At 43.5% G+C, this 26,729-nt stretch overlaps 1 protein-coding gene across 1 annotated transcript in view; it reads right to left on the reverse strand.

Annotated features, from left to right (window-relative positions):
* The window catches only part of SH2D1A (SH2 domain containing 1A), a 38,565-nt gene extending 13,129 nt beyond the window's left edge, over positions 1 to 25,436 (reverse strand). The window contains exons 1-2 of the mRNA XM_074551550.1: positions 25,037 to 25,436; positions 3,631 to 3,897 (exon numbers count right to left, since the gene is read on the reverse strand). Of these exons, the coding sequence (XP_074407651.1) occupies positions 3,631 to 3,767 (137 nt within the window). The 5' untranslated portion in view covers positions 3,768 to 3,897; positions 25,037 to 25,436. The remainder of the gene's footprint in view (positions 1 to 3,630; positions 3,898 to 25,036) is intronic.
* Between the last annotated feature and the right edge of the window lie 1,293 nt (positions 25,437 to 26,729).

Raw genomic sequence — 26,729 nt, forward strand, 5'->3', positions numbered from 1 at the left:
CTACCTGTCTCTTTTATGCTTGCCCTGTAAAATCAGCGTCAGTCACAAGGGATTCATGAAGTCTTTGACTCTTCTCCTTTTTAAAGGTCAGGGCTCTGCTTCTTAATTGGAAAAGCAAAAGGTGAATGAGCCTGACCATGAACACTGCAGTCCTCATTGTGTGCCTTAAGAGGCTCAAAGCCTGCCAAAATATGTCAGGGCTTTTTCGAGGGAGAGGATGTGGTGGTGATCGTGGCATTACAAATTTATGCAGTTTCTTGGGAAAAGGAGACATTGTTTGAGCATAAGCAATGCAGTGAAATCACAGGGCTTGACAATTACAGTACCTGGAACTGGAAGTGCAGAGCAGCCATTAATGTGAATTCAAGTAGATAACATCACTGTCATCCAAATATATGCTTAATTGCTCTTTTGATAAATATTTCTTTTCTCTTTATCAGAACTGTGCCTTGTAATTCCCCTGTGATGGGAAAAGGAGCCCTAAAAATGGTTAGAACTAGGAAGCTGCAGGACTTTATGTTTGTTTTGGTTTGTTTTATTTCCCCAGGGAAGTGGAGGGAGAGGGCAAAGAAGGCAGACTGAACATGTCTTGATTTTGGAAAACTGGACTATTTTTCTCTCTTGGTTTTCTAAGGGCAATAGAAACACTACCAGCAGCAAAAAACATAAACACTCCTGGTAGAAATTTTCACTGGAAACATGAAAAATATTTTGTTTAGCTCTGATACTTACTGCAGTATATCTAATGGCTGACCAGCTTTATTTCCCATGTTTCAAAGATCACTTCATTACTTCTAGCAAATTCATCTTTTGTCTGATCTTCATATGTCTATATATTCTTATAGTGATCTTTGGCATGGATTCTGAACCAAAATGTAAACTGCTGAATAACTTTGCTATTCCTAATAATTTCCATTATTTATTTAGAATGAAACATTTTAAAAAGCAGAGAAATACTTATTCTTTCTTTAATTTTCTTTTTCTTACAGAGTGAAAACAGCAACTGCGCACTTCCCTCAGTTTTACCAGAGCTGCCCTGCACATGGGTGTTTGTCACCTGTTCCATCTCTGCCCTTGATGTTCAGACTGGAATTTGGACTGGCTATGTCCACTGGCTTCTTTGCCAAAGCCAGGCTTAGCATTCTCCACCAAACACAGATCTCTACCTCTCACACCTTCCCTTCCTGCTCCTGCAGCCTCTCCACTAAAGTGCTCTGCTTTGGCAAACTTAGCCTGTCAAAGCACTTCTCTAGTTTATAGCCCACATTTCTTCAAACTGACAGTGCTATCTCAGTGTGGGATACTTTCCTGGTATAAAAACTGTCTCCACAGTTAGTGTGTGACATGCTGTTTACCATATCTGCTATTTCTCACGTAATTATTTGAATTGACTGTTAAGAATTATTGGAACCAAGGCTTAATTCTACAATTTTTCAGCCATCTTTCTTTCTGTATCAGTTCATACTCATCATTTTTCATTTAAATTTTATCTGGATTTATCCAATATGCTATTTCAAATTTCCTTTACAGAATAACTATTAAGGATCTATGTTCTCAGCCTGCAGAACACTCACCATTAATTTTTGGTTTTTTGCTTTTACCCTTTTGTTTATCATACATATGTTTCAATGCAACATACCATGGGGACATGAATGGCCTATAATTTTAGAAGCAATTTAGTCTGTTTCTTACTGAAGTATCTTTTCCTCCAAAGATTGCAGAGCTTCACAGCTAGTAAAGCTTTAATTTCTTCCTATTTTCATTTTCTATATTTTATTTCATTAATGAAATTTCTTTCAAAGGGCATAAATTACTAACAATAAATCCCAGCCGATAGTGTACAACTGAAAGACCTTGTTACATACCTACATCCTGATTTAGACTGACAGTGGACTAATTCTAGTATCTCTGTCTTATTCAGCATTGTAACACTCTTCCTGACCCTTTCTCTAATGCCTTAGTGTTTCACCTGCACTGAATGACTTCTGAGTGTAAGGGTGGTATATCCCCATTTCCTCTGATAGTTATTTTATAGAGATTCTGCTTTTATTGCCTATTCCCACCCCAGGGATCATAGCACTCCTTACCTCTTGCTATGTCTCTTCCATTTTCATTTAACTCAAGATGCTTCTTATTTCCCATTTTTCAGCTCGCTGTTAAGGCATTTGTTAGCAGGAACACCTAACTTGGTTCACCTGATTTCATAAGAGAAGAAAGAATACATCCTCTGCCACCAAGACCTTCCCTGAGAAGAGTATTGTGTATTTTTGGATTATCTATAACCATCTTGCATGTCTCCATTTACTGGTCTATAACAGGAAGATAATGACACTCATCCAGGGCTTAATTACATATTGTCAGAAATGTATTCAAGGGATTTGGGGAAAACCTGACTTAGGACCTTTCTTCCCCTTGTGTTTTTTTGCCAGGTACCCGAGTTCCTCCTGTTAGCTGATTTCATGCTGGACCTAAAAGGGTTTTCTCTAGTGTTCCTTCTCCTACTGAAGTACAGCATAAGTGTCATCTTTGTTCTTCTGATGCAACAGTAGAGCGTCACCAGGACTTCCGAGAATTTTGCCAACAGTAGGGTAATTTAATTTCCTCATTAAACTTAGGTCCTATGAATATAAATTCCCCTAGCTCTCCCAGGGGAACTTTTACTCTCTCTCTGACAGACCATCCCATCAGATGTCTCCCTTTTCACCCAATTTCATGAAACATTATCACCTAGTACGTTACCATCAGTATTTCATGTGCATTACAGGCAGTTTGCTCCAAGCCTCGTGGCCTGTGGGACAAGCCACAAGCTTGTGGGACTGAGAGCATCCTGAACAAAGGCACATTGTGGATGGCAGCACTCCGTGTTACCTTTCCCAATGACCCTGTCACTGAGCACACCCATGAGCACACCAGGGGAAGCAGAAGAACACAGACAGAAGGCAAGAGGGTTATAGAGCACAAAGAGGATACACACACCATTCTGAGCCAAATCGCCTGGCATTTCTCCATGGCACCTTGCTTATCCTTCCCATGTGCCTGCCTGACTTCTCTTTACGGCTTTTTGTCTGTGGGAAGCGTGGGCTCTGCAAGGCAAAACCTGCTCCTCTTTGCTTTGCAAGGGACCCCACACCACTTATTGCACCCCTCTCTCTTAAGCCAAGGTGAAGGAGCCAAAAGTCTCACTCATGTAAGCAGATGGCAACACTAGAACATACTTTGTTGTGGGGCATCCCGTATTGTGGAGGGGACTGTCGGCAACCAGCTGCCGCCTGAGCAGCCCTGGCAGCCCCGCACTCCCGGCCCGCTCCCAGCCCGCTGCCCCAGCCAGCCCTGCACTCCCGGCCCGCTCCCGGCCCACTCCCGGCCCGCTGCCCCAGCCAGCCCTGGACTGTCGGCAACCAGCTGCCGCCTGAGCAGCCCTGGCAGCCCCGCACTCCCGGCCCGCTCCCAGCCCGCTGCCCCAGCCAGCCCTGCACTCCCGGCCCGCTCCCGGCCCACTCCCGGCCCGCTGCCCCAGCCAGCCCTGCACTCCCGGCCCGCTCCCGGCCCGCTGCCCCAGCCAGCCCTGCACTCCCGGCCCGCTCCCGGCCCGCTGCCCCAGCCAGCCCTGCACTCCCGGCCCGCTCTCACAGCACGCAGAGGCAGTAGACCCCCGGGATGCTCTCGCTGTCCCGCAGCAGGTAGCTGCCGTCCGTGCCCGCCGCCAGCAGCAGCTTCTCCCCAGCCTCTCGGGTGATGGCCCCGTGGTAGACGGGCACTGTGTCCATGCCAGGGCCTGTCCCGCTGCAGCTGCTCTCCCGTGCCTCAGCCGTGTGCTCCCTCAGCCTCCCGTCTTGGTGGCAGATGTAAACAGGATGTGTTCACACCTCTGAAGCCTCTGCACCGGGTGAGACGGCACTGAGGGAAGAGTGAGGAACGAACACACAATTTTTGTGGGTTTTATTTTCCTATGCCCCTTTCTGTCTTCCTTTTACGTAGGCTATAACATCTTCGCACCCTCACAGCTCTCCTGCAGAGGTGTCATCTCACATCGGCTCTCGGCCATGTGGCTCCTGCTCAGCAGGGATGGCGCTGGGGCACACGATGGCCGGGGGGTCTGCGGCTGGCCTGGCTGGGACAGGACCAGGGCACTGCTGTCAGCGCTGTGCCAGGCACTCCCCTCTTCTGCTGTTAACCCAAGGGGATTATTACTCCAATTAGGGATTGTTTTTAAACCTCTTGTTTTTAAAATCGTTTTTAAAAAAAGGGATGAGAGTAAAGGAAGTCAGCTGACCTGACTCTGTCCCTGTCCCACCGAGGCTCACCTCAGGCTGCAGGTGCAAGCACAGCCCCTGCTCCACAGCAGCTGCTCCACAGACACCAGCCCCAGCTGATTCACCTCACCAGGGGTTGTTTCCAAAGCCTTTGGTGCTGTTTAATCACTGTTAATGTCGGGGGGGTCATTGCTCCTACTTGGACGCAGCCTTGGCACATACAAGGCTCACACCTTCCTGGATGCCATCGCTGCCAATGCTGTCTTCATGTGGGGCATGAGCTGGCATCCAAAACCCTGAGCCATGTCTGAAGGAGACATTTCTCTTCACCTGCTGTGGCTGAAGACAATTCCTCAGTATACTTGTCAATTGAATGCTCCCACATGCACAGCTGTTTGCAAACAAGCTGTCCATGTGCTTTAATGTGCCCCACAGATATTTCCACCCCACAGATATTTCCACCCATGGAAAAACTGAGCGTGTTTCCCTGCAGTTATGGCCACCATGGGGCTGCAGCAAGCTCAGGGCTAAATTCATCCCTGGCATGAGGCTGCCACCCTCTCTCAAAGAGCCACCTTCCCACACCTGTGTATGTGAGCAAGAAGTCAGTAAAATATAGCAATAAGTACGGGTTGTGGTTATGATTGATTGCTTTTTAATTGAGTTTACTAGCAGGACAGGACAGAATTAAATAATCTCATCCAATTGCTCACAGATGCTGTGTCCTTGTTGAAGTTACGGATAGGTGAAAAATAGCTTTTAAGATATACACAGTTCAGGAACAGAAATGAAATTAAAAAATAGCAAAACTAATAGCTGCTCTCAATCAATCAAAGTGTTTTCTCTCAACCATTTCACAGTGCATGTCTTTACTTTTTGATCTTCAATACAGTTTTTCCTTGGAAATATTTTTTTCAAACTAGCTTTAGTTTTTCCTTTTGAGGGATGGGCATTTCTGATGTGAGAATCACAGAGCAGCTCGTGCATGGGGCACTGCACAAAGTTACTGATGGCAAAGCTGCAGCCAAGAGCCTCCTTCCCCACAGGGAGACCCTGGCAAGTGACTGCCTCGCTGGCTGGCACTGAGAGGCTCAGAAAGCTGCAGAAACCTCAGCTGAAGAGAGACTGAAAACTCCCACCACCGAGTTTATGGCCTTTCTATCTCATTATGCAGGTATTCATTACCCCTTTACGTGAACCTGGGGACTCAGACATCCTGCTTGGTTTTTTAAACCAGTTGTTAAAGTATTTGCACATAAAGTAGCTACTGCCTACTGCAAATCTGATTAATGTGGACAGCAACAAGCTGTAAAGCTGCTGCCTATTTCTTCTCATTTTCCAAACTACCTGTGCTCTTTGGGGATTTCATCTAACTTTCCAGTTTCTTAACTTATTCTCAATATTAATAGCTGGTATCAGAAAAAGTATTTGTGTAATTAGCTGGAGAGGAAAAACAGCCAGAATCATTTAATTCTGCAGATTCCATTGTCCCACTCATCAGATTTCAACTAAAGAAAATAATAAAACTTTTCACTGTGAGATCCTCTCCTAATGTGGAGTCACCACCTTACCCAGCCAACCTGCATTCTCCAGCACTTGGATGAAGAAGCATCTATTACTGTAAAACAGCTGTAAACACAACTTTGCTAGTCTGGTTAAGAATCTATAAAAGTCCAGCTACTGAATCTCAACCCCAGGCTTGCTTACAAATCCCTTTACAGCCCCACTGACTAGGAGAATTGCAGCTATTAAGAAATCATGGAAATGCTGGGTTTGGGAACAAGGGACAGTAACACTGAGGCACCTGTCAGGGACTGAAATGGTTCATGCCTTAAACTTTGTTATGAAGAGGTTTTGCCCATTATAGCAAAAACTGTATAAAGAGGCTGCATCCGCCCCTCCCTGAAGATGCCTGAGTGGAACTTTGGACCCTGAGTTAAGCCACGTAGATAAGATAAAGGGGACACTATTGTTCAGTAATCTCAGGCTGAGGGAGAAGAATGCACCCTCAAGAAAGCCAAGCCCAGCAGCTGTGCTGAGAATCATCTCTGGCCATGTTTGGGGTGGGGAAGACCACAGCCTACAGAGGCCAGGTTCACACAGATCTCCCACAGCTGAGGGTGGGGAGAGGAGGTTTTTGTGCGTGGTGTAACCTCTGGTCAGAGGCACTGAACATCCATCTTTGCTTACACAAATCGGCCCAGCTGTGAAATCCCCAGCCCCACAGGCCACGTGCATGGTACATCCACGTAGGAGGCAGCTGAGGGGGTGTCATAATCCATCAAAGACCCCCCCAAAGTGCTCCCCACACTCCTTCCTGAGGCTTTGCACCACAGCATTGCAGCTGACACAAAGTGATGTAACAGAGCCAGAGTCTGTTGCAAGACACCACCAAACTGCCCCCCACCCTGGGTGAGGTACCTGGCCATTCCCACCTGGCCTGAGCATATATTATTCCATTGGATTCTGTGCTTTTCAGGGCACCCTCACCACCAAGAGGACCAGCTGGAGAGGATCAACAGAACATCACTGGGATCCACACAGTGGTGATATTGTCTTTATTCTGTCTCTGTCCCTCTTTCTCTCGTCTGTCCCCCCCCCTTTTCTATTTCTTTCTCTTCCTTTCACTCTCTCTGTCTCTCATATTTACTATTAAATAAAATCCATACTATTGACTTTGGCATATGGTCTCATTTGCACCTTAATTCGGGCAGAGGATGTTCTAATAACTGTAAAACCAGACCAGAACAGCACCAAGCAGGATAAACTAAATTAAAGGACATAGGGCTGAAAGAAGATAAACCATGACAGGCTAACACAGCTCTGCACCTCACTAGTGGGGCTGGAGGAATGCCCCCAAACAAGCCATCTTCATTGCACTTTGGGATCCAGTCACACTTATACTGACTGCTCCAGGTTTCATCCATTTAATCTTGTGGATCTAAAGCATTGTTTGCCATCCTATTTCTCACTGCTGCATCTGTGCCATGGGGCTGAGAAGGCAAAATCGAGCAGCCATAGGGAAATGAGAGAGAACTGAGGCTCAAAGGGATGCTGCTTCTGTTGGGACTATGTCCCCATCACCTTCCACAGAAAATGGTGATTTCTTTAAGCACCCAAGCACTGCCCTGTAGGACACTGCACACTTGTTTTGTTTGAAGAGTATTCAGCATATTTTGGACACCACTGCTTTGTGCCTTTCCTAAATCAGTCCAGCTAGCAATCCCTGCAATATGCTATAAAAAAATTATCTAAAAAATACATGAAGGAAAGGAAGTACTTAAAAGTGATCTGAAATATTTGGTCATGAAAAACAGGCTCAGACAGATAGGACAGCATAGACCTCTTGGGTCATCAAGTCTACTTCTCTGCTATCTTAACCAAACACGTCATATAATACCCTTCAGAAACTCATTTAAATCCATCTTAAAAGTAGCTTAGGATTTGTTATTGATGTTGTTTCCACTGTTCTCACTGGAAAGCAATTGCAGAACATTGCTATTCTGTTGTTTGGAAACCTGCTTCCAGTTCCTATCTTAAATTTATTCATGACCAATTTCTGCTCATTTGTTCTTGTGCCAATGTTGTCCTTCAGTTTAAATAGATGTTTTCTCTTCCTAGAGCTTTTGCCCATGTGGTATTTATAGAGACCTCCCTCAGCATTCATTTTGCCAAATTCCTCTGCACTGCAGGTTCTCCTTTCCATGGCCACCCTAATCATCTTTTTCCATAGTTTCCCAAAACTCAAGCAAATAATTTGTGAATAGTGTGCACCATCCTGGCTGATTTCTAACACTTGCCTCATACACCAGTAATGGTGTTTCATTACTCTGGCAAAAATACCCAGATTTGTATGGCCTGTGTTTTCCCTTCCTTACTATTTTCTTACCTATGAGCATGCAGGTATAGTAGAAACCTGATTAACAAAACCCAGATGCATGAACTGGCAGTCAAACCCTTCTGAATTTTGTCTAATTTATCCTACTCTCAAGGTCACTCAGTTCTTCCTAAATGCGAGTGTTATTTGTCTTTGCAGTGACAGTGCCTGCCTCCCTTATGCCACTGGTAAATTCCATTAGCACACACTTATTTTTTTATGGGATCATCATTAATTAAAAATGTTAAATATTACTAGGCCAAAGACTGTTGTTTGAGAAGCCTTACTACCTTCCCTCAGTACTGATCTCCTTCTACCCTCACATTCTTATTCACTTTTTGATTTCTTTCTTTATTTCCCCTTTTAGGTAATAATTTCCCACATGGCACTGTACCAAATGCTGTACTTAAGTTTAGATAATTAGCTGTAAGCACTTCCTTTGTCTAGAAAAATCAATTATGATGATATTTCAGGTGCCGGAACTTGTAGAAGTACCTGAGAAGTGGCAGAAGGGAGAGAGAAAATGAAATTACCTGAAGTTTTTTTTAATACCTTTTGAAAGATTTGGGCTGATTTTCATTTTCAGAGGAGCTGCTTCATTCATCCCTAGCAATGACATTTTCATACATTGTTGAATTTTATAACAATTCTGAATATTATAACACTAATGCAAGAGCATCATTAAAATTCTTGGTTATTGTTATTTGACTGAAAATAAGAATGACCTTTGAGACCTTTATGAAATTAATGCTACTGCAGAACTGTTATAGGAAGGCCTTGTATAAAGGGCTATAAAGCAGACAAAAAGCAGAATACCTGCATTGGCAGTTTTGCTGATACAACAGTGTTACCATAAATGCCATCCCTGTAGTAGTATGGAAAAAGCACCTTCAAAATCAGGAGGTTTTGTAAGTTTTTGACATAATATATAATTGGTAAAATGCCACATTAAAACACAGCTAACTTTAAATAGGATTTTCACTATTTCATGTCACTTTCATTTTTAGTGTAATCTGAAAACATATTCAGAACAGTATAGAATAGTATCTGCAGAGAGATATTCACTATTCACATAAGAAAATAATGCTGAGATTCAGAAAAGCATTAGTTATTTCAGAGTATCTGCAGAGTCACCATTATGTTTCCTTTTTGAGCTGAAATGAAAGAGGTTGAGAAAAGCAGGCTACAATTAGCAAATGTGTAATTAGCTGCAAGGTTCTGAGCATCAATGCAGAAGGAGAATACAAAGAACTCGTGGCTTAAAATTCACAGATAAGCAAGTATTTATACAGCCTCCATGTTAGTCATCATTCTATGTGTGCTGCTTGGGAAAAAGGGGGCAGAAATGGAAGCTGGTTATAATGAATAGAGTTTGGATGTAGGTGTGGATTCCAGCTTTGTATTCTGGGACACACACATTGTTCATATTGAGAAAGGCCAACCTGTGTTTATCCTGGAGAAAAGGAGGGGGCCCTCTTGCTCTCTTTCGAGTGCCCAAAATGAGGGTGATGGAAGGTGAGGGTCAGTCTCTTCTCCCAGGTAACAAGTGACAGGATGAGAGGAATGGCCTCAAGCTGCACCAGGGGAGAACTAAATTAGATATTAGGGAAAAGTTTTTTACTTGGAAAGGATGGTAAAGCACGGGAACAGACTGCACAGGGAAGTGGTGGAGTCACCATCCCTGGAAGTGTTCAAAAATTGTGTGGACTTGGAACGTGAGGACATGATTTAATGGTGAGCAAGGTAGTTGTGAGGGTGGTTGCAGATCCAGGCTTTTGTCCCTTTAAATTAAATTTATAGCCTAGGGAAAAACCTTATTACCTCAGAATATTCAGTCTTCAAGGTGCATATCAGCTACTGTAAGAATTCCCCTATGGTGCTGAGAACTTGAAAAAATAAACTTTCTCATCACCTGGAAATTAGGGGTTTGGTGCCATCCGTCAGAACCCAATGTGGAGAACAACTGAGAATGCAAAAGGTTATGGACCTTTATGAATGAAACTCATCAACATTTGTCTTCCTAGCACAGGTAAATGCACACAATACCATAAATGACGACATTTCACTGAACTTTAACAATATTATTTCCTCTGCGTAGCCTCACTGCTTACCTGTGCAGTTGTTTTGAAAGCTTTGTGAGTGAGACAACACTAAAATTGAAAGCTACACAATATAGGTGAAATTCATATTAAAAGTCATCTGTGTTTTAATGCGGTTTCTTTTGCCAGCTAATATTTCTTATATCTTCTTTCTGCAGAAGCGATGCGATTTGCAGGTGCGTGTGCATTGGCAAGCAGAGATACTGTTTGTGATAATATCAGCATAAGAAAATCTACTCAGAGAAGCTTGAACCTTTTCAGTTTTTGCTATTGCTATTACTCTTTCCACAACTCTTTCCCGTAAAATTCAGCAATGCACGGGCAGTCATCAGCATTAGGCACGCAGCTGCTTTGAGGCCCAGAACCTCCACGTGATTTAGCTGAACCAACTTCAAAGTTGAGAGGGCTAAATCACATCAGGGTACTCTCAGGGTGAAGCAAAAGTCCACACAGGAGTTCTACCTGGATACATTCCTGTGTGAGCAAGTCTGCAGTTGAATATTCAGCTTTAGAAACTAGATCTGCACACCACACACACACAGAAGTTAAAGTTGATTTGCTGACATGGCATCTGAGTTTCTAACAGATATTTACCTGAATTACAACAGCACCATATAATTAGGCATAAATAAAGGCCTTTTTTCTGGAGGGGAGGAAAGTTTTATCAGTTCTGAACCATATGCAATTGCATGTCTAATCTCTGCCTGCAATTATTTCAAATGCAGATCCAGATGATAGCATTTATATTCATTCTGAGATTCATTGAGTTTGAGGCCAGAAGGGATCATTATACCATCTGGCCTGACCTCCTGGATGCCACAGACCATTACATTTTCCCAATTACCTCTATATCGAGCCCTGTAACATGTGTTTGACTAAAGCATAACTATTTTTGACTAAAGCTTATCTCCCAGTAAGGCAGCTAGACTTGATTTGAGGCCATCAAGAGGAGAGAATCCACCACTTTGTGAGTACTTTGTTCCAATGGCTAAGCACACTCACCATTAAAAATGTAGGTCATGTTTCCAATTTGAATGTGTCTGGCTCCAGACTCCGTCCACTGGATCTCATTACACTTTTCAGAGCTAAGTCAAAAAGCTCTTTGACACCCCCTATTTTTTCCCCTGTGTAAGTGTTTATTCCCTGGAATCAAGTCACCTCTCAAGTATTTTGTTTTGGTTTTATCTAATAAGCTTTGATGAACTCTGAAAATTCACAGGGCAAAATTGGTTTTGCAGTCCTTCTGTGTTTTTTTTTAATTTACCTGTATCTATTTCAATAGTGCCCAGATGTTTCTCTCAGTGCCAATGATGCACACAAGGAGCAGAGGAGTCCCTGCTGCCCTGGCAGCACATCCTGAGCTGCTTTCCTGTCAGGAACTTCTAGCCTATAATGAAGTCTCTCCTCCCCAGTACCCAGCTGTGGGGTGAGGCAAATGACACTGTGCTGAAGGTTCATAACTACAGAATTCAGAATGTACCAGTTGATCCCAATGGGAACTTTTATGGCATAATCCAGGTTTCTTTTATGACGGTTCTCACCTCCTCATCCCATACTATCAATTTGTGGTGATGCACAAACTGCTTCACCTGAAACCAAACATTGCTCATGGCAAAATAAAAATGTGCTCTGTGCACACTTCTGTGTCTAGCTAGAGTTTCTAATATTTTGGGATTCCAATCGTAAGTCTACCTGTAATAGCACAAAGGGAAAATATATGGATGGGAGTTGTTAAGATTTTGGTTGTTCATTAACCAAGTTTAAACTAACTGTTTGAACAGATAGTTCAGTACAGCCCAGCAAGTATTCCCTCATTGCATTGGGGTTTTTCATTTCATGAGTTGTTCAAAAGCCACTGTGGTGATATTCTGTTGGTCTCAGCACAGAGAAATACACACACATACTTGCACTATTTTATGTAGATACCACACTAACTGTGGCCCTCATTTCATGCTTCAGACACCAGGCTGTCACCAAACCAGACACAATCTCAATAAGGGAAAAAACAGAAACATATTCTGATTATACTAATAGTTCTTGGAAAGTTTTTCCCTAGCATTTTGGGCACAGCTTGCTTTTCTGGCCTACATCACAGACTTCAGCAATAAGAAAAATTGTATTTCTGTATCAAAAAACCCAAAACCAAAAAACCCAGAACAGATGTGTTCATGTATACACACACAGAGGCATGTGGAGCTTATGCGTTTTAAGATATCTTTGTGTATTAAATTTCTTCTAATTTTTTGGCAGATCCTGAAAAATGCCTTCATTAAATGTTATCTTTCCTCACTGATGAAAGACTGCAGTAGAGTTATTTTGCTTCAGCCCAAGCCAGAAACCTTGCATTGAACTCAATGTCAGGCAATACCATCTGCTCATAACCTACACAGATACCAAGATGACAGCAGTTCCAATCCTGTTCTGATTGAAATCAACAGCAGAGCTGCCCTGCTTCTAGTGAGAGCATGAGCCAGTGAAACTTCCCTTGACAGACAACAGGAAATGTGGGGTTTTTTGGAGAGCAGCAATCTTTAGGCAAGGACTACACAGCATCTGAGCACAGATTAGCAGAACACTGCAGATCTGGCATCCCCAGGCCGGGCAGTGAAAGTCTGTGGGTGGACTAAACCCACGTCCTTTTAATTTCACTATTGATTACAGACTCAAATACACTGAGAGAAAAGAGCAAAAGAAATTGAGCTGGCCAAGACAACAACGTTTTACATGCCACAAGAGACTCTTACTTCTTGTATCACTGTCACAGCTCTGTGCATTTAAGGCCATTCCCTGAGGCAGAAGAGGGTTTTTCAAAGGTTAGAAGCTAAGCAGATGAAGTCTGGGTGATGCAGAGGATCCACATGACTCCGTGTGTACCAGATGGGCCCCCTCTGAGAGCCAGCAAGGGCCTGCAGGAAGCCGTTCCCTTGGCTGGCACGCCCTGGCAGCCCTGCTGGCTGGGGAGCCTTGGCCCAGGCACGGCTGAGCCCTCCGTGTCAGAGCAAGGTGAGCCTGAAGGACAAGATGAGGAGGAGTGCATGGGATACAAACCTGACCGAGATCAAAAAGCATTTGGAACACACTCTCAAACACATGGTGTGATTTTTGGGGTTGTCCCCTGCAAAGCCAGAAATTGGACTCGATGATCTTTGTGGGTCCCTTCCAGCTCAGGATATTCTGGGATTGTGTGGTGGCTTACTACTGTATTTTAAGATAAATAAAACTGTGTCAGGCACAAAGACACACAATCTTCAAGGCTGAAAGGGAAGCCTCACCTTTGCCTCCCTTGATGTGTCTCTTGGCCTGTGGGTAACAAAATTTGAGATGGCAAAGGCTCCTCAATAGGGAGCGGAAAAAGCTAAAAGCACCAAAAATATCATCCTCCCTCATGTCAAAGGGAAAGTTTTATTTAGAGCTGAAACCTGCTGCTTGACTTGGCATAGCATACCCACAAAAGGCTGGTAGCAGGTCTGTGTAGGTGGCTCCCAAGTGCCAGCCTGGGTAGAAACTTCCCCTTAGGCTGCTGCCCCTGCAGGACTGGCTCCTGGAAAGCAACTATAAAACACTTTGAGTACTTGGGTCCTGTTTTATTTGTGTGTAGTCATCATGGCTCATAGGGGGACGGTGTCTAAGTACCCTGATGGTATTTGGGGACAGCATTTCCATCCTGACCTCCCTGCCCAGGTGAGACCATGTTGCCCCCTCCCTGGGGCCATAAATCTGCAGGTACTGACAGTCATTTTGCTGAGGGAGCTGTCACCTAAAATACCACTGAAAACCCTCACTTCTAGAGGTACAAGGAAAATGTGTATGGAAAAATGAGAGATTAGATTGGTTAGGTACATTTTTGCCCAGTGCTTATCACAAATCCCCTCACAGCAAAAACATTAGCTGTGTCGGAACAATTTGCACTCAGGCTTTCCAACCTGTGGTTCAAAAAATGTAAACATCAGGCCATTAAGATTTAATTGCTTTTTATATTCTCCGTGGAAGCTTTTACTATGAACTATTCATAAGCACATTCAGGGTTGTCCAAAAAAAACCCATCAGGGCTTTGCATTCAGGGGCACAATGTGCTCAGGAACAGCTCCAAGTCCCAGGTTGCAATGACCTGCCCTGAGAGACCCCAGCCCTCCAGGGAGCCCCCAGCCCTCTGGTCTGGGGCAATCCAGTGGCAATGGGACCCTCGGGGACCACACTGGGCCAGGTGAGCAAACAGTGCCAGCCCTGTGGGCTGTATAAAGCACATCATTCTGTGCTGCTAAATGTAGGTGTTTGACTGCAATTTCCTGCTCTTGTTTGACAGATAAAGCAGGCAGAAATCTCTGACCTGAATTCTTTCTCTACCTTAGAGAGCTTCTCACCAAATATGAAGGGGTTTTCCCCCACCGGATACTGTACTGAAAACTTTAAAGTAAAATACAATTCTGATTTTAGTTTCATGTAATTAGTTTTTTACATAAATACTTCTTTAAATACTTTCCTTCTTGTGTTGTTGAATCACTTTCTTTATTGTTCTTCCTGCAATATTTTCACCTAAAATTTCTAAGAGACAATAGGATAAATCTGGCAGACTTTAGGGCATTCTATTTTCATAACTTCTCCAAAATTTTCTCTGTTTTTACAAAAATTTCAGAAAAGTAAACCAAACTTCTATATTCTATGATAACATGTACATACTTTAACTGAAAAACTACTGAGCAAATACTGAGTGGAAAAAAAGGGAAAACTAAGAAATGGCAAGAAATGAGTGAATTCTAGATAACATGCTGCATTTCATAGAGAGAGGGGACAGTCACTGAATAAAAACAAAATGCTTTTTCCTTTACTAAGCCATGTCCTGAATACAAGCCAGTGGAAATGTTTCTCTTAACTCTCAGATATTTGAGGTCAGATAATTTCATGGAGTGTCACATTTTTAGCCCATTCCTTTCTTACCAGTTTTACCCCCTGGAACAAGCCACACCTTGCATTCATAAGGATATATAAATGCCCCCAGTTTGATTAAAGTCCAACTAGCAACAATATAACCATAGGTTTGAAACCCCCTCCAATTCAGCATCTGGAATACACTTATCTGCCTTAATTTTCAAGAGGAAAGAACCAAGACTTTTTTTAAAAGTCCCCATATTCCTAATCAGTCCCAAAAAGTTAAAAGCTTATGCAGATATGATTATGTGCTTTCTTTACATGTGTTAATATTTCATACTTCACTTCCAATGGCAAATCTAGGTAGGGAAAAAGTATTTATAGCAACACTATTAAAAAAATCATAATCCATTTGTTCTACACAGTTGGTGCTCTATTAATGCAGTATATTTGCTGGTGCCTTGATTAGGGGAAATCTAATAACATGAAACTAGATCACTAATTTTTGACCTCCTACTTCTCAGTTTCCTTCAAGGGGTAAAGAGCTGTTTTACTGAAACCTTTTTAAATTATATTCATTGAAAATTATACAGTAAAACTCGTTCAGCAGATTATTTCTTCATAGAGAAAGTGAGAAAGTGTGAAATTACCTAAGCCTAGAGCAGCACTGGGAACAATGCTATGAGCCTTTAGCATTGCAATTCCACTCACCTGCTAGTAGAGATCACCATTTCTCCAGAAAATAGCCCCCACTAGTCTATAATGTGCATCAATATTTTTAGCACCCACAGGGAAGATTTGTTTCCTTCCCTTCGGCGCATTTTCCCTGGTAGTGCAAACGGCTTTTGCTGTGTCCCTCTTCCCCACACTGCACATCACCTCCCACACCTTCACTGTGCTCTCCCCAGCTTCAAAGGAACAGAAACCTCCCAACAGCTGTAAGAAATAAAGTCAGTCCTCCAATAATAGCTCCTGGTCCATCTGAACTGGTGGCAATACTGCATTTTTTCCCTGTGTTCATCTTCCCTGCTGCTGTCCCCCTGACAGGCCACATGTCCCACTGGGAGAGGGGAGTCAGGCTGAGCAGAGGCACGAGAGGGTGGGCAGAGCTCAGGAACCATTGCTCTCCCTAGTCCCACCTATTTTAAAAAATTATTTTATTGTTCCTCTCCAAGCTCTGTCTAAGCACTACCAGCAATTAAAGGCTGGTACATGGGAGAGGATTTAATTTTGCAAGAGAACAAGTAGAACAGTGCTATCTCTCATGAATTAAAATATCCAACAAAACCAAAGCTGGGCACATGTCCCTTACCTTCCTGAGTATGTTTTGTGCAGTTAGACAAAACACAGCTCAAAACTGCATCCAGGGCAATGGAAAAAGATTGCTGTACCACCACAGACTGCAAAAGGAAAGCATTTTAGGTAAGAAAATTCTGACAAATATGTGTTTGAGAAACAGTATCAGATCCTTCCATGTAAGATGCGAGACATAGTCTTGTACATACAGTTCTGTTTAACTTTTATCTCACATTCAGGCTTCAATCATCACACAGCACTTGTTTCCAGCACATGCTATGTGAGCTTATGGCAGTTTCCAACAGGTACCTCAGAGCCACAGGCTCAGCCTTTTATAGCCAGATCTGCAGTGATCACCCTGCAAACCATGCCACTTTATAGGAAGGCTGGGGGATTATTTCCACTATCAAACAACTTTATAACTTTGTTTAAAACATGGTTCTGTTTCATTTTTTCCTCTTCACTTCAAATAGTTTTTTTGGTCCTATTTTTTGTGCAGGTCTTTTCTAAAGATGATGAAGCGCAATGCTGCAGCTCAAATACACAAGACTCATCTGCCCTGGCTGCTGAGAGGTGCTAATCTACAACATTCTCTTGATTGTCTGGCAGGATATGCAAGACAAAAGCACCTCAGGTTCCAGATCAACTACCAAAAAATTAATAGCCGCCCAAGTATTATCCAAAAATTGGTAAGGTCAACTATCCCACCCTAAATGTGTCTTCCTTTTCTTGAAGCAGCAGTTTAGGACATAATTTGCTGACTACCATAACCATAATGTTATTTAAATTAAATTCCTTCTGAATGTAATTTACCACCAAAGTTTATTGAGCTTATTTTAACACCATAGTGGGAGATTAAAAATTAAACTATCATTTCAACTATTTTTATAAAGGTTACATTAGTACTTTTCATTTCTTTATTGCCTTACTGAATGTCAGGGTGCAGAGCACTCAGTGAAGCCTGACAGTGGCTAAGAGACATAAAGGTCATGCTGTGTGCATTTGCTTCAAAAGTTCAACCTTTGCTCCTTTGCTTTGCCTAGAAAACCTCTCACAAAATTACTGCCTACAACAAAAATAAATAAAACAGGAGATTGTCCACACCCAGGGCACCAGAGACACTGCAAGAAGCTCTGACCTGGGGAAACCCACCCATCCTCAGAACTATCTCTCCATTTTTGTTTCAGTGATGATTTAAATCCAGACACAGGGCTCACCTCTGCCTACATGGAGCAATATGATCACAGCCTCCCATTGCAGCTGGAACATGAAGAGTTTGACAGAGCTCATTTTGCTCCCCGGAGCCCTGGGATTCTTCTGAGGGCCAGAGCAATAAAAATATTAATATAATGTAAATTAATTAATAACAATAATAAAACATATGATGGGTGATTGCATATTAGGTGATAAATTAATTGATATTGAAGAATGTGTCTGCTCTGGTCTTGCCCCAAGCACCCACACATGTCTCTTCATTGTCATTAGTGCACCTTAATATAATTATTTTAAAATTAATTTTAAATGTGCCTCACCAGTTGAAAAAATTTTTTGTCCACTTCAAAGGAACAAATATTTCATAGTAGGGTTTAAATTGAGTTGAGACATGAAGTATTTGGTTAACAGGGCACTTAAACTTTATTAGAGGTTAGTGCATCACTTTTACTGCTCTTGCAGTGTTAATCTCAGGGTCCTTTTCAGGAGCTGCTCTGAAGTCATTACTCTCTGAAGACACTTAAAAATTCAGGATGTGAGCAGGTGGAGAGCAGGGGGGTAATTTCTGACAAAGGAAAGAAATATTATGGGGTCCAAGCCCTGAGGGCAGAGGGGCCATTGCCACCACCCAGCCACTCATGGCACAGGGCACTGAGAGCCCTGGGGCAGCGCCACAGAGCCCAGCAACAAACCTGGCGCTTCCCAGGACGTGGCTTTGAAATAAAAAAAGGTGTTTGTGAAAGAGTTCATGCTATGGAAGATGTACAGGGTTGAGGCACTGGGGCTCCTGCTTGGATGAGCTTTTTGTCACTTCTCCTCCTGCACAATCACCACAATTGTAACAGAGAGGAGAAGGCAGAAACAAAGGAAATTCTGCACAACAGGCTGAGAAAAACGTCCAACAAGGTGTAAAAAGCCACCCAGGGCCAGGCAGCATTTTGGCTGTTCAGCCTTGCTGTGCACTGAGGCTGCCAGTCCATCCCCACCGCGTCCCCTGAGCGGTCCCACACCTCGCTCGGTACATTGTGTGGCTTGCTTCAGTTTATTTTTAATTCTGTTTCCATGAGGTTTGACACGAACACAAAGGTGATCAACTGTAAACGTAAAGTGCTGCAAGGCCCTGTGAAAACCAAGGAACCGCAGCCTTTAGCAGGTCCTGCTCGAGGCAGCCCAGGGGCCTCGTGCACCCACCATGCTCCAGCTGAGCCAGACTGGGCTGCCCTTGACGTTTGAGTGGTTTTCTCCTATGGGGAGACTGTACAACAATCGACATTTCTCATTACGCCTTTTTTTGGCTGTTGTCTTTATCTGGTTTATCTTTAGCTTTTCCTCCCTATGCTTCTACATAAGCTTTCCAGGGCTCTGGACACCTCTGTACATTACCAGGTACAATGGCTGCAGCTCTTGAATGTGCTTAAACTTGAGAAGTTTACTCTCAATTTGAGATCCCATTTAAATCAAGACAATTTTTAGACCAAGAAGTCTTTCTTTTTGAATTTGCAATATATAAAAGTCCTATCAGTGAACCACTTGGGCCTGGTAGAAATGCACAAGACAAAGAGCTACAGCTCTGAAGGTGCTTTTTCTCCTGTGCTATTTGTTCTTCATTACAACAATGCAAAAGACTGGAAATAAAAATGAATAAGACAAATTAGAGCCTGGTTAGCAAGGGAGATATAAACTAATACCAGTCACTGTTGTACTTCCGTATGCTGCTTAATGAATCAATGCTGGCAGGAAAAAAGATTGCTGGTGCCTGAGGCACTTAATAACAGTGTGTAACATAACACGCATTTCCCTTCAGGTGTCACTCTAAAAAGTTGGTATGGACAATTTCTGTTTCTGAAGTAATGAGAGCAGAGGGTGATGCTGTTAAGATGAGGAATTTTGGCAGCATTGTATGAAGCTGCACACAGGCAGGCAGTTTGTCGCACCTGGGCAGACTTGGGGGCAGGAGGGTCACCCCAAGGCTGACAGCAGGAGTGTCCTCCCCACCTGGGCACCCCCAGAGACCTGGCACTGCCACCAGCTCCAGGGATGCCAGACAGGTTTAGAAATGAGCATGGGAGCTGCGCATGTGAGAGGTACTGAAAGCCTGCAAGCGTCAACTGCTCCCCTCAGAGCCCACAGAGCTGGGAACAAAGAGAACCAACGTGAATAAATGCAGTGCATGGAACAGCCTCCAGTCAGCAGAGATGTTGCTGGTGTTGCAATGCAAACTCACAGCTATTAGGATTAACCTGAAAAAAACCCTTGATATTTGTGTCCACCTTCATCACATCTCACACATTCTCCCCACCTCAGACTTTCCTTTGGCCTCCACCTCACAGCTCCTCCTGTACAAGTTTACCTGTGGAAGGAGCCACCACTCCTACTCATCTCTGGCTGCCTCCTGTAGGTCCAGGTCTGCTCTCCAAAGCATCCTCACTGGTATTAACAGTGGGTAACCAGCAGTGAAAAACTTTAGGATTCATTTTAGTGAAGTATGGAAGGCCTGAACTGTATTATCTCATCTGGCAATTAATACAATGAGGAGATCCTGTGCAGTGTAACAACAACTATAAAATTGCCTCAGCTGCATGGGATGCAGAGAGAAGAAATTACACTATATGACCATTATTATTATTTTTGAGGTTTTTGACATTTGCTTCTGCTAAATTTTTTAACATCCTTCATAAACTTATTTCCTTTCAGAATAACTTCTTGGCAGAAAAAACTGCATTAAAACTCTAAAATGGATGTCACATCATTTCAGAATGAGTCAAGGTCAGCTAGTTCCTTTTTTAAGTACAAAACCCCACACTGCTCCCTGCCAGCTGGGGAGAAGCTGCCTGCATGCTTCTGTCTGCCGCATTCCATGTCTGGGCAATGAAGGAAAACAAGAGACAATGAGAGGGTGCAGCATGGTACCAGAAATACCAGCTGACCTGGTGTTGCAGGGGATCAGGTTTAAAGACTAATTTCTTAGGAGTTTCAGTGAGAGAATCTTAATCATATTGGGATGGCAAAGGAGCATTGCCCTGACACAAATCTCCAGTGCTCTTTCAAATATCCATGGTGACAGCAACTGCAGCCACTGGTTTGTGTCCTTTGACTATCTGCCAGTTTATACAATTAATAACGCATCCCTGCCCAATCAACAGAACGATCCGTCCTTGCCCCTAGGTACTAATCATGTGTCAAGACAATTAATTGCAGAGATGTGCTATGTGAGGAAGGTTGCCCTTAATGTAAAATGTGGCAATTCTTCTGAAGGGCCCAAGGCAAGGATCGTCTCAATATCCCTCCTTACAGTAACGCTGCCCTTTCTGAAAGAGAGAGGAGAGCTTAGTCAACATGAGACCTAAAAACAAACCTCCCTCTGGGCCCAAGCCCACGGGATCCGGGGCACCCTGCCACCACCTCCTGAGCAGGATCACGCTCGTCAGCAAAGGTTACAATTTTCCACTTGCATTGGATCAAAAGTCCCTGAATGGCTAAATTTAAATACTGATCACCACAAAGGATTTATAAGAAGTTGGGGTTTTTCTCCCACCAACTTTCCTCGTTCACAAGAAGCATTTCCCTCAGAGAAGCCTGGTCTGGCACCAGGGAAGCCTTGCCATTGATTTTCAAGAAATTTGATCAGCTGTCCCAGCATTCACCGTCCCATTAGATTCACCATCTAATTGGATGCAGATGGGGGGAGTCAGCCAGGAGTCTGGAGACACAGGTTTGGGCATGGAAATGAGTCAGTATGTCAAGGTATTCTTTGGTCTGCTCTTCCTCTTCTTTCTCCAAGGGAAACGGGAAAATCAGGTGGGTCTGTGCAAGGATCACCAAATCCTCTCCAGTGACTCCCTTCTTGCTTCAGCCTCTTGACATTTGCTCTGGCACTGCTCCACAGTGTCACCTGTCCAGGAACAGCCTTCTCAGGAGAGAGGGACAGCTCATATGATGATAATTAGACAAGGAGCAATCAGAACTTCTTTGCCCCATCTGCAACCTGGTTGCTGTCAGGGTCCTTCCTTTTAGGTGGGAAGCAGTCCTTCAGCAAGAGCCATGGCACAGCCTTGGTGACTGGGAGTCGTGATTTCCCCACTGCCTCACCTTGTCTTTTGATTTTTCACTTTGACTCATTGCTGCCAGTCATCCCTGTCATCAATAATAAGATGTGCTGGGGCACATTTTACAAATGCGTGTGCTTAATCATCTTGATATCTGAGAACTATGTAGATAAGAAGAGCTTTTATCTCCTTTTCACAGTGGCAATGTGAACACTCCAGGGCTTGCAATCATGCACAGGATGATTGCAGCCACACAAGGTTCCAGCAGCAGTGTGCAGCCTCTTGTGCAAAAAAAAGAGGAGAAAAGCCCTCCCAGTCTGCACCAGGTGGATTAAAGCTTATGCATCACTTTGGGATCTGGTGAGTGCCACCAAGTCTGTTATTGCAGACTCAAGATAACCTTCCCTCACTTTGATGTAGCTCTCCTTGGCTCATCCTTACCAGGAAACGACACAGGCAGCCTTCTTGGCTACTTTGGTACCATTGCCATTGCAAGTCCACCCTGCCTGGAATGTGTGGCTCTCCTCATCCCACTGCCAAAGGCCATCCCTCCCCTCATCACCGGTTTGTTTCGTGTACAACAAATTGTACTTATAACAGGAGAGCCCAGGCAGAATTCCCCTGAGAGTCTGAAATGACATTTCTCAGGATTTGGCAATAAAACACCATTTGTGCTCTGCCTCTCATCTGTTCACCCTTTCAGTTAAGCTTTCACCCTGTGCTTAGAGAAATGAGTCATCTTCACCATCTCTCATGCATTCACATTCACATACCTTGCCTAAATCTTCAGTTTTTCACTATCACCTGAAATATATGCTCTTTAATATCCAATATTACTTTATGGGAAAAAACCACTAAAAATAAATTACAGTTATAACAAGAAGCTTCCAAAGACTCTAATCCTAAAATGCACTCCTATAATAGCACAAGGGAATCTCCATGCTCAGTATTAAAAGGATTATTTTTCAGTGCATCCCCAGTTTCCCAGATACACACAGCTCTTCATTTGCACCTGAAAATTACTCCATAGATTAACAGAGAGACAAAACTCAATCAAGCATGTCTGTCATTGCGATTATGGCCTGGCTGTAAAGTAATTTCACAGAATGGGAGAGGACCATGATATACCTACCACAGCTTAAAAGCCTTCTTCATTGCACCAGATTTACATAACTTTATGCAGAGTTGTAGATTAAAGGTTCAGGAAAAATTCATATTTGCCCATAGGGATGGGAAATGAGCAAAGCAGTGACACTGGAGGTAGTTCATCTTTTGAACTGGGTTTTGCACCTGCAGAATTCCCCTCTTGCTTTTTGGCAACACCTTGTGGCTTGCATGGACCCAATAACTGTAAGGGACTATTTGTATATTTGAATTTTCTATCTAATAAAAAATAATAGTAAGTTGAGAAGATTGAATTAGAGACCACAGTGCATTTTTGGTTTTGATTCAGGCTGTGGAGTTTGGTGGGGAAAATGTAGCCCTTAACTCTACACCAAGAAAATACACCAAGATCCTGGTGGACTCTGCTTGAAGACCTTCCTGAGTTACTACAGCATGCCTTTAAAAAGCCACACCCAATGGCAATTTTAGAGCCATGTCTATCAATTCACATTGCCATGTACAGCCATTTGCAAATTCTGACATGCCTCCAAATCCTAAACCTGACTTGAAATTTCTTCAAGCAGTTTCTGATGGTTTAAGTAGGAATTGTGGACTTTTGAAATGAACACTGAAATTCTCACTCTTGCGAAAACACTACGTGATATGAGAGCTGACATGTCAACCATCCTGGCTCCAGAATGAGCGTTCATGCTTGTTTCACTGGGAAATGAGCAGATCTTCAAAAGCTCCTGCTGAGGCCCTGCACCTGCAGGAAACAAAACTCTCCAGCAGCCACAGGAGCCTGCCCCAGTTCTGCAGAGCTGCTGGGTTCAGGCTGCTCTGGCCCAGGCAGAGCACGGATGGGTGATGCTGCACCATGGCCTGAAGGAAAACAGGCACAAATCACAAAGTCATTGAATCATTTAGGTTGGGAAGGACCCAAAGATCTTTGGGCCCCACCATTAACCCACACTGCCACATCCATCACCAAACCACATCCCTAAGTCAAACAGAAGTCTCTCCACATTGGGAAATTGAATAATCTTTGAAAACTCAATATAGCCAGCCCTGATTTGGTCAAATCAATGCAACCAAAGGTAGTGTGGAGACTTTCAAAAAGCTGATAACATTTTCTAAGGAATGGCTGAATAATGCTATTTTCAGAGAGAAAACCACAATGATTCCTGGCCATGTGCTACTTGCTCCCATAGGGGCAAGGGAAAAACCCAGGGCCAGGGCTGCCTCTCCAGGGTAGTTGGTCAGGGGTGCTGATTTTTGTTTCTTGTTAAAAAACTCGATTTTCCTTCTTCAATAGAAGATAGAAATTTGATGCCATTTCATTTTGTCTTTTCCTCTAGATCCTGATTCTTCAAGGCTAAAGCCGAGCTCCCTGGAATGACTCTGGAGCTGAAACATATACCTAAGCACTTGTCTGAATCAGTCCCTCTTGAAGTATAAGGAGTAAGATATTCAGGCTCTCTAATCCAGCAGCACAGCAGGGAAACTGCTTGTCTCTGCGTGATTGTGTAATTGCTTTTCAAAGAGAAGTGAGTTTCTCTATCCACACTGCACTAACAAATCTCAGAAGTCACTTTGGTCTTCCAGCCTAACTTTCAACATTATTTGTTATGGATAAAACGAAAGACACTTCTATTTCCATAGCTGACAAGCTTGCCTCAGGGCATGCATTTATTTTCCATGCTGTTGATCTCTTCCTCCCTGTATCAGGCTAATTCATCAGATTAATAAAGGACGATTTAGCTTCCTGCAGGGTGTTATTGATCTCTCGGGGAACGTGGCAGTTGTTTGCTATGCCACCTTTCCCCTGAGCAAAGGGGATGATTTTTAAATATTTCTAATGCTTGAAGGCTACAGCTGGCTCTCACCAAGCAGCTACAGAGGAGCAAAAGGCAGCAGCAAAGGGGAAATGTAAAATGTATCACCTGAATCCCTCTTTCCCTGCCTCTGTACTCATCAGTGTGTTCAGAGCACACAGAGCCTCAGCAGGGAGGTGGGACTGAGCCCCTGGATCCAACAGGAGGCTCCAGGAGGACAAGGCACATCTGGGTTCAGCTGGCACGTATTTCATCCACCCACGCCAGGCATTATTTCAAACACACAGCACAGTTCATGGATTATCAGGTCAGAAACGCCCCCTGTACCAGCCCTGTCTCAGACCCTGCCAGGTTCTGTTTCAGAGATCTTCATCCAACACAGAAACAAGAGTGTCTCCTTACCAGTGCTGAAACTCCTCCCTCTATCCCACCACAATCATTCCTTTACCTTCAAGACACAGTGCTGGACAAGGAGCTTTAATTCTCCATAATCTCTCAGTTGTTCTCTGGCTCCCTGCTTGTCTGGGCAGCAGTTCCTGTCTGCAAACACAGCCTGGCTCCTGACTTCCAGGGTGCAGGGCTTGATGCTTGACCTTATTTAAAAACAAACAAACACTCTTTATTTGTGCCAAGCTAGAAAGCCCAAATGTTTGGCCTCCCTTACTTTCTACCTCATTTTTCACCTTTCTTCTCATTTTATGTCATCTGTGACTGTTTCATTTTCTCCCCAAAACCACAGACAGAAGTGTTAAACTGTGACAGAGCAAGACCTGTGCCCCACCAGAGCTGGGCAGACGCAAGCTCCCTTGCTGCCCTGTTTACAGCTCTGATGTGAGGCTTGTAAATCCCTTGCCTTGAAATACACTCAGTATGTACTACATTAATTTTATATAATTTTAATTCCTTAATCAACAGTTTTGAAGAATCAAATATCTCTGTAAATTACAACAACATTATTACCTTTAGCAGTCTAATTTGCAATCTCATTAAAAAGATATGAAGTTCTTTTCTGTAACCCTACAGTGAATGGAATAACTTGGAATTGTCCCCATCCTTCATTACCCACACCTGCTGTGTGCTGTTCCATACCTAGGTCTGGTGTTAAGCTGGGCTGTCCTCAGCTGCTTTCCAAGGTTGCTTTCCCTGCTGCCCATCTGTGATGGCCTCAGCACCACTGACAGTCATTACAAACACTTCTGAGAGCTCTGTGGCCAGCACCAGCTCTGGTGGCCTGTGCAATGCTGCTCACTCAGGGGCACTGTGGGACACTCCATCCTGCACTATGGCCACAGCTGGAACTGTTTTCCCCAAATATGACACATTTATTGAACGTTTCTGCAAGGATCAAGTGCCTTTTCTGCATCATCAGTGGCTTTTCTGCATTAGCAAAAGATTTTTTTTGCAGGGCTCAGCTGGTACCTGACGAAATAAATGCCTTTTCTTCCCAATAAATTCTGGGAATTATTGAGCTCTTCTTCTATAATTTTCCTTCTCATATAAAAGGAAGCCCCATTTTCTCAGATATAGAAAAGTTTTGGAACCGGAATTATGCAGGGAAATGTTTGAAAAGAAGAGTTCAGGACTGGTTTTCCCCAGGGGCAGGGGCTCTGTGTGATTAAACGGGATGATTAAGGACTGCCCCCCGTCCATGACAGTGTCAGTGCCTGGCCATGCTCCCACCCCCCCTTCAGGCACATTTCTCATCATTATCCCTCGGCCCCACAGTTTCCAGTCACACTTAACAAGGCCGTGTTTATTTACCTGATTTTTGGCATGACAGATAAAAACAAACTATCCCAAAATTCAGTCCATAAATTCCAGTAAATTGATTGGATGGAGCTAGATTAAAAAGGAAAATAACTGCAGAGAACTTATTTTGGAAACAAAATGAAAGGCCTTAAAACTGATTTGCTGATATGTCATTTGCTTGATGTCATCATTCTATAAGTGGGTTATGATTGTTCTCATGAATGCAAAATGATATGCAAATATATCCATCACGTCCTGCTGCTTCCCGTTTTATCTGCCTCTCTCTTTCCTCATCTTTTCTTTCCCTTCCCCCAGAGACTCCCAGAAGCATTTGTCCCACTTGCATTTGTCCCAGCAGCATTTGAGAAGCATTTGTCCCACTTGCAAGGCCA

Source organism: Zonotrichia albicollis, chromosome 14 (genome assembly GCF_047830755.1).
Source record: "Zonotrichia albicollis isolate bZonAlb1 chromosome 14, bZonAlb1.hap1, whole genome shotgun sequence".
In the NCBI taxonomy this organism is placed as follows: Eukaryota; Metazoa; Chordata; class Aves; order Passeriformes; family Passerellidae; genus Zonotrichia; species Zonotrichia albicollis.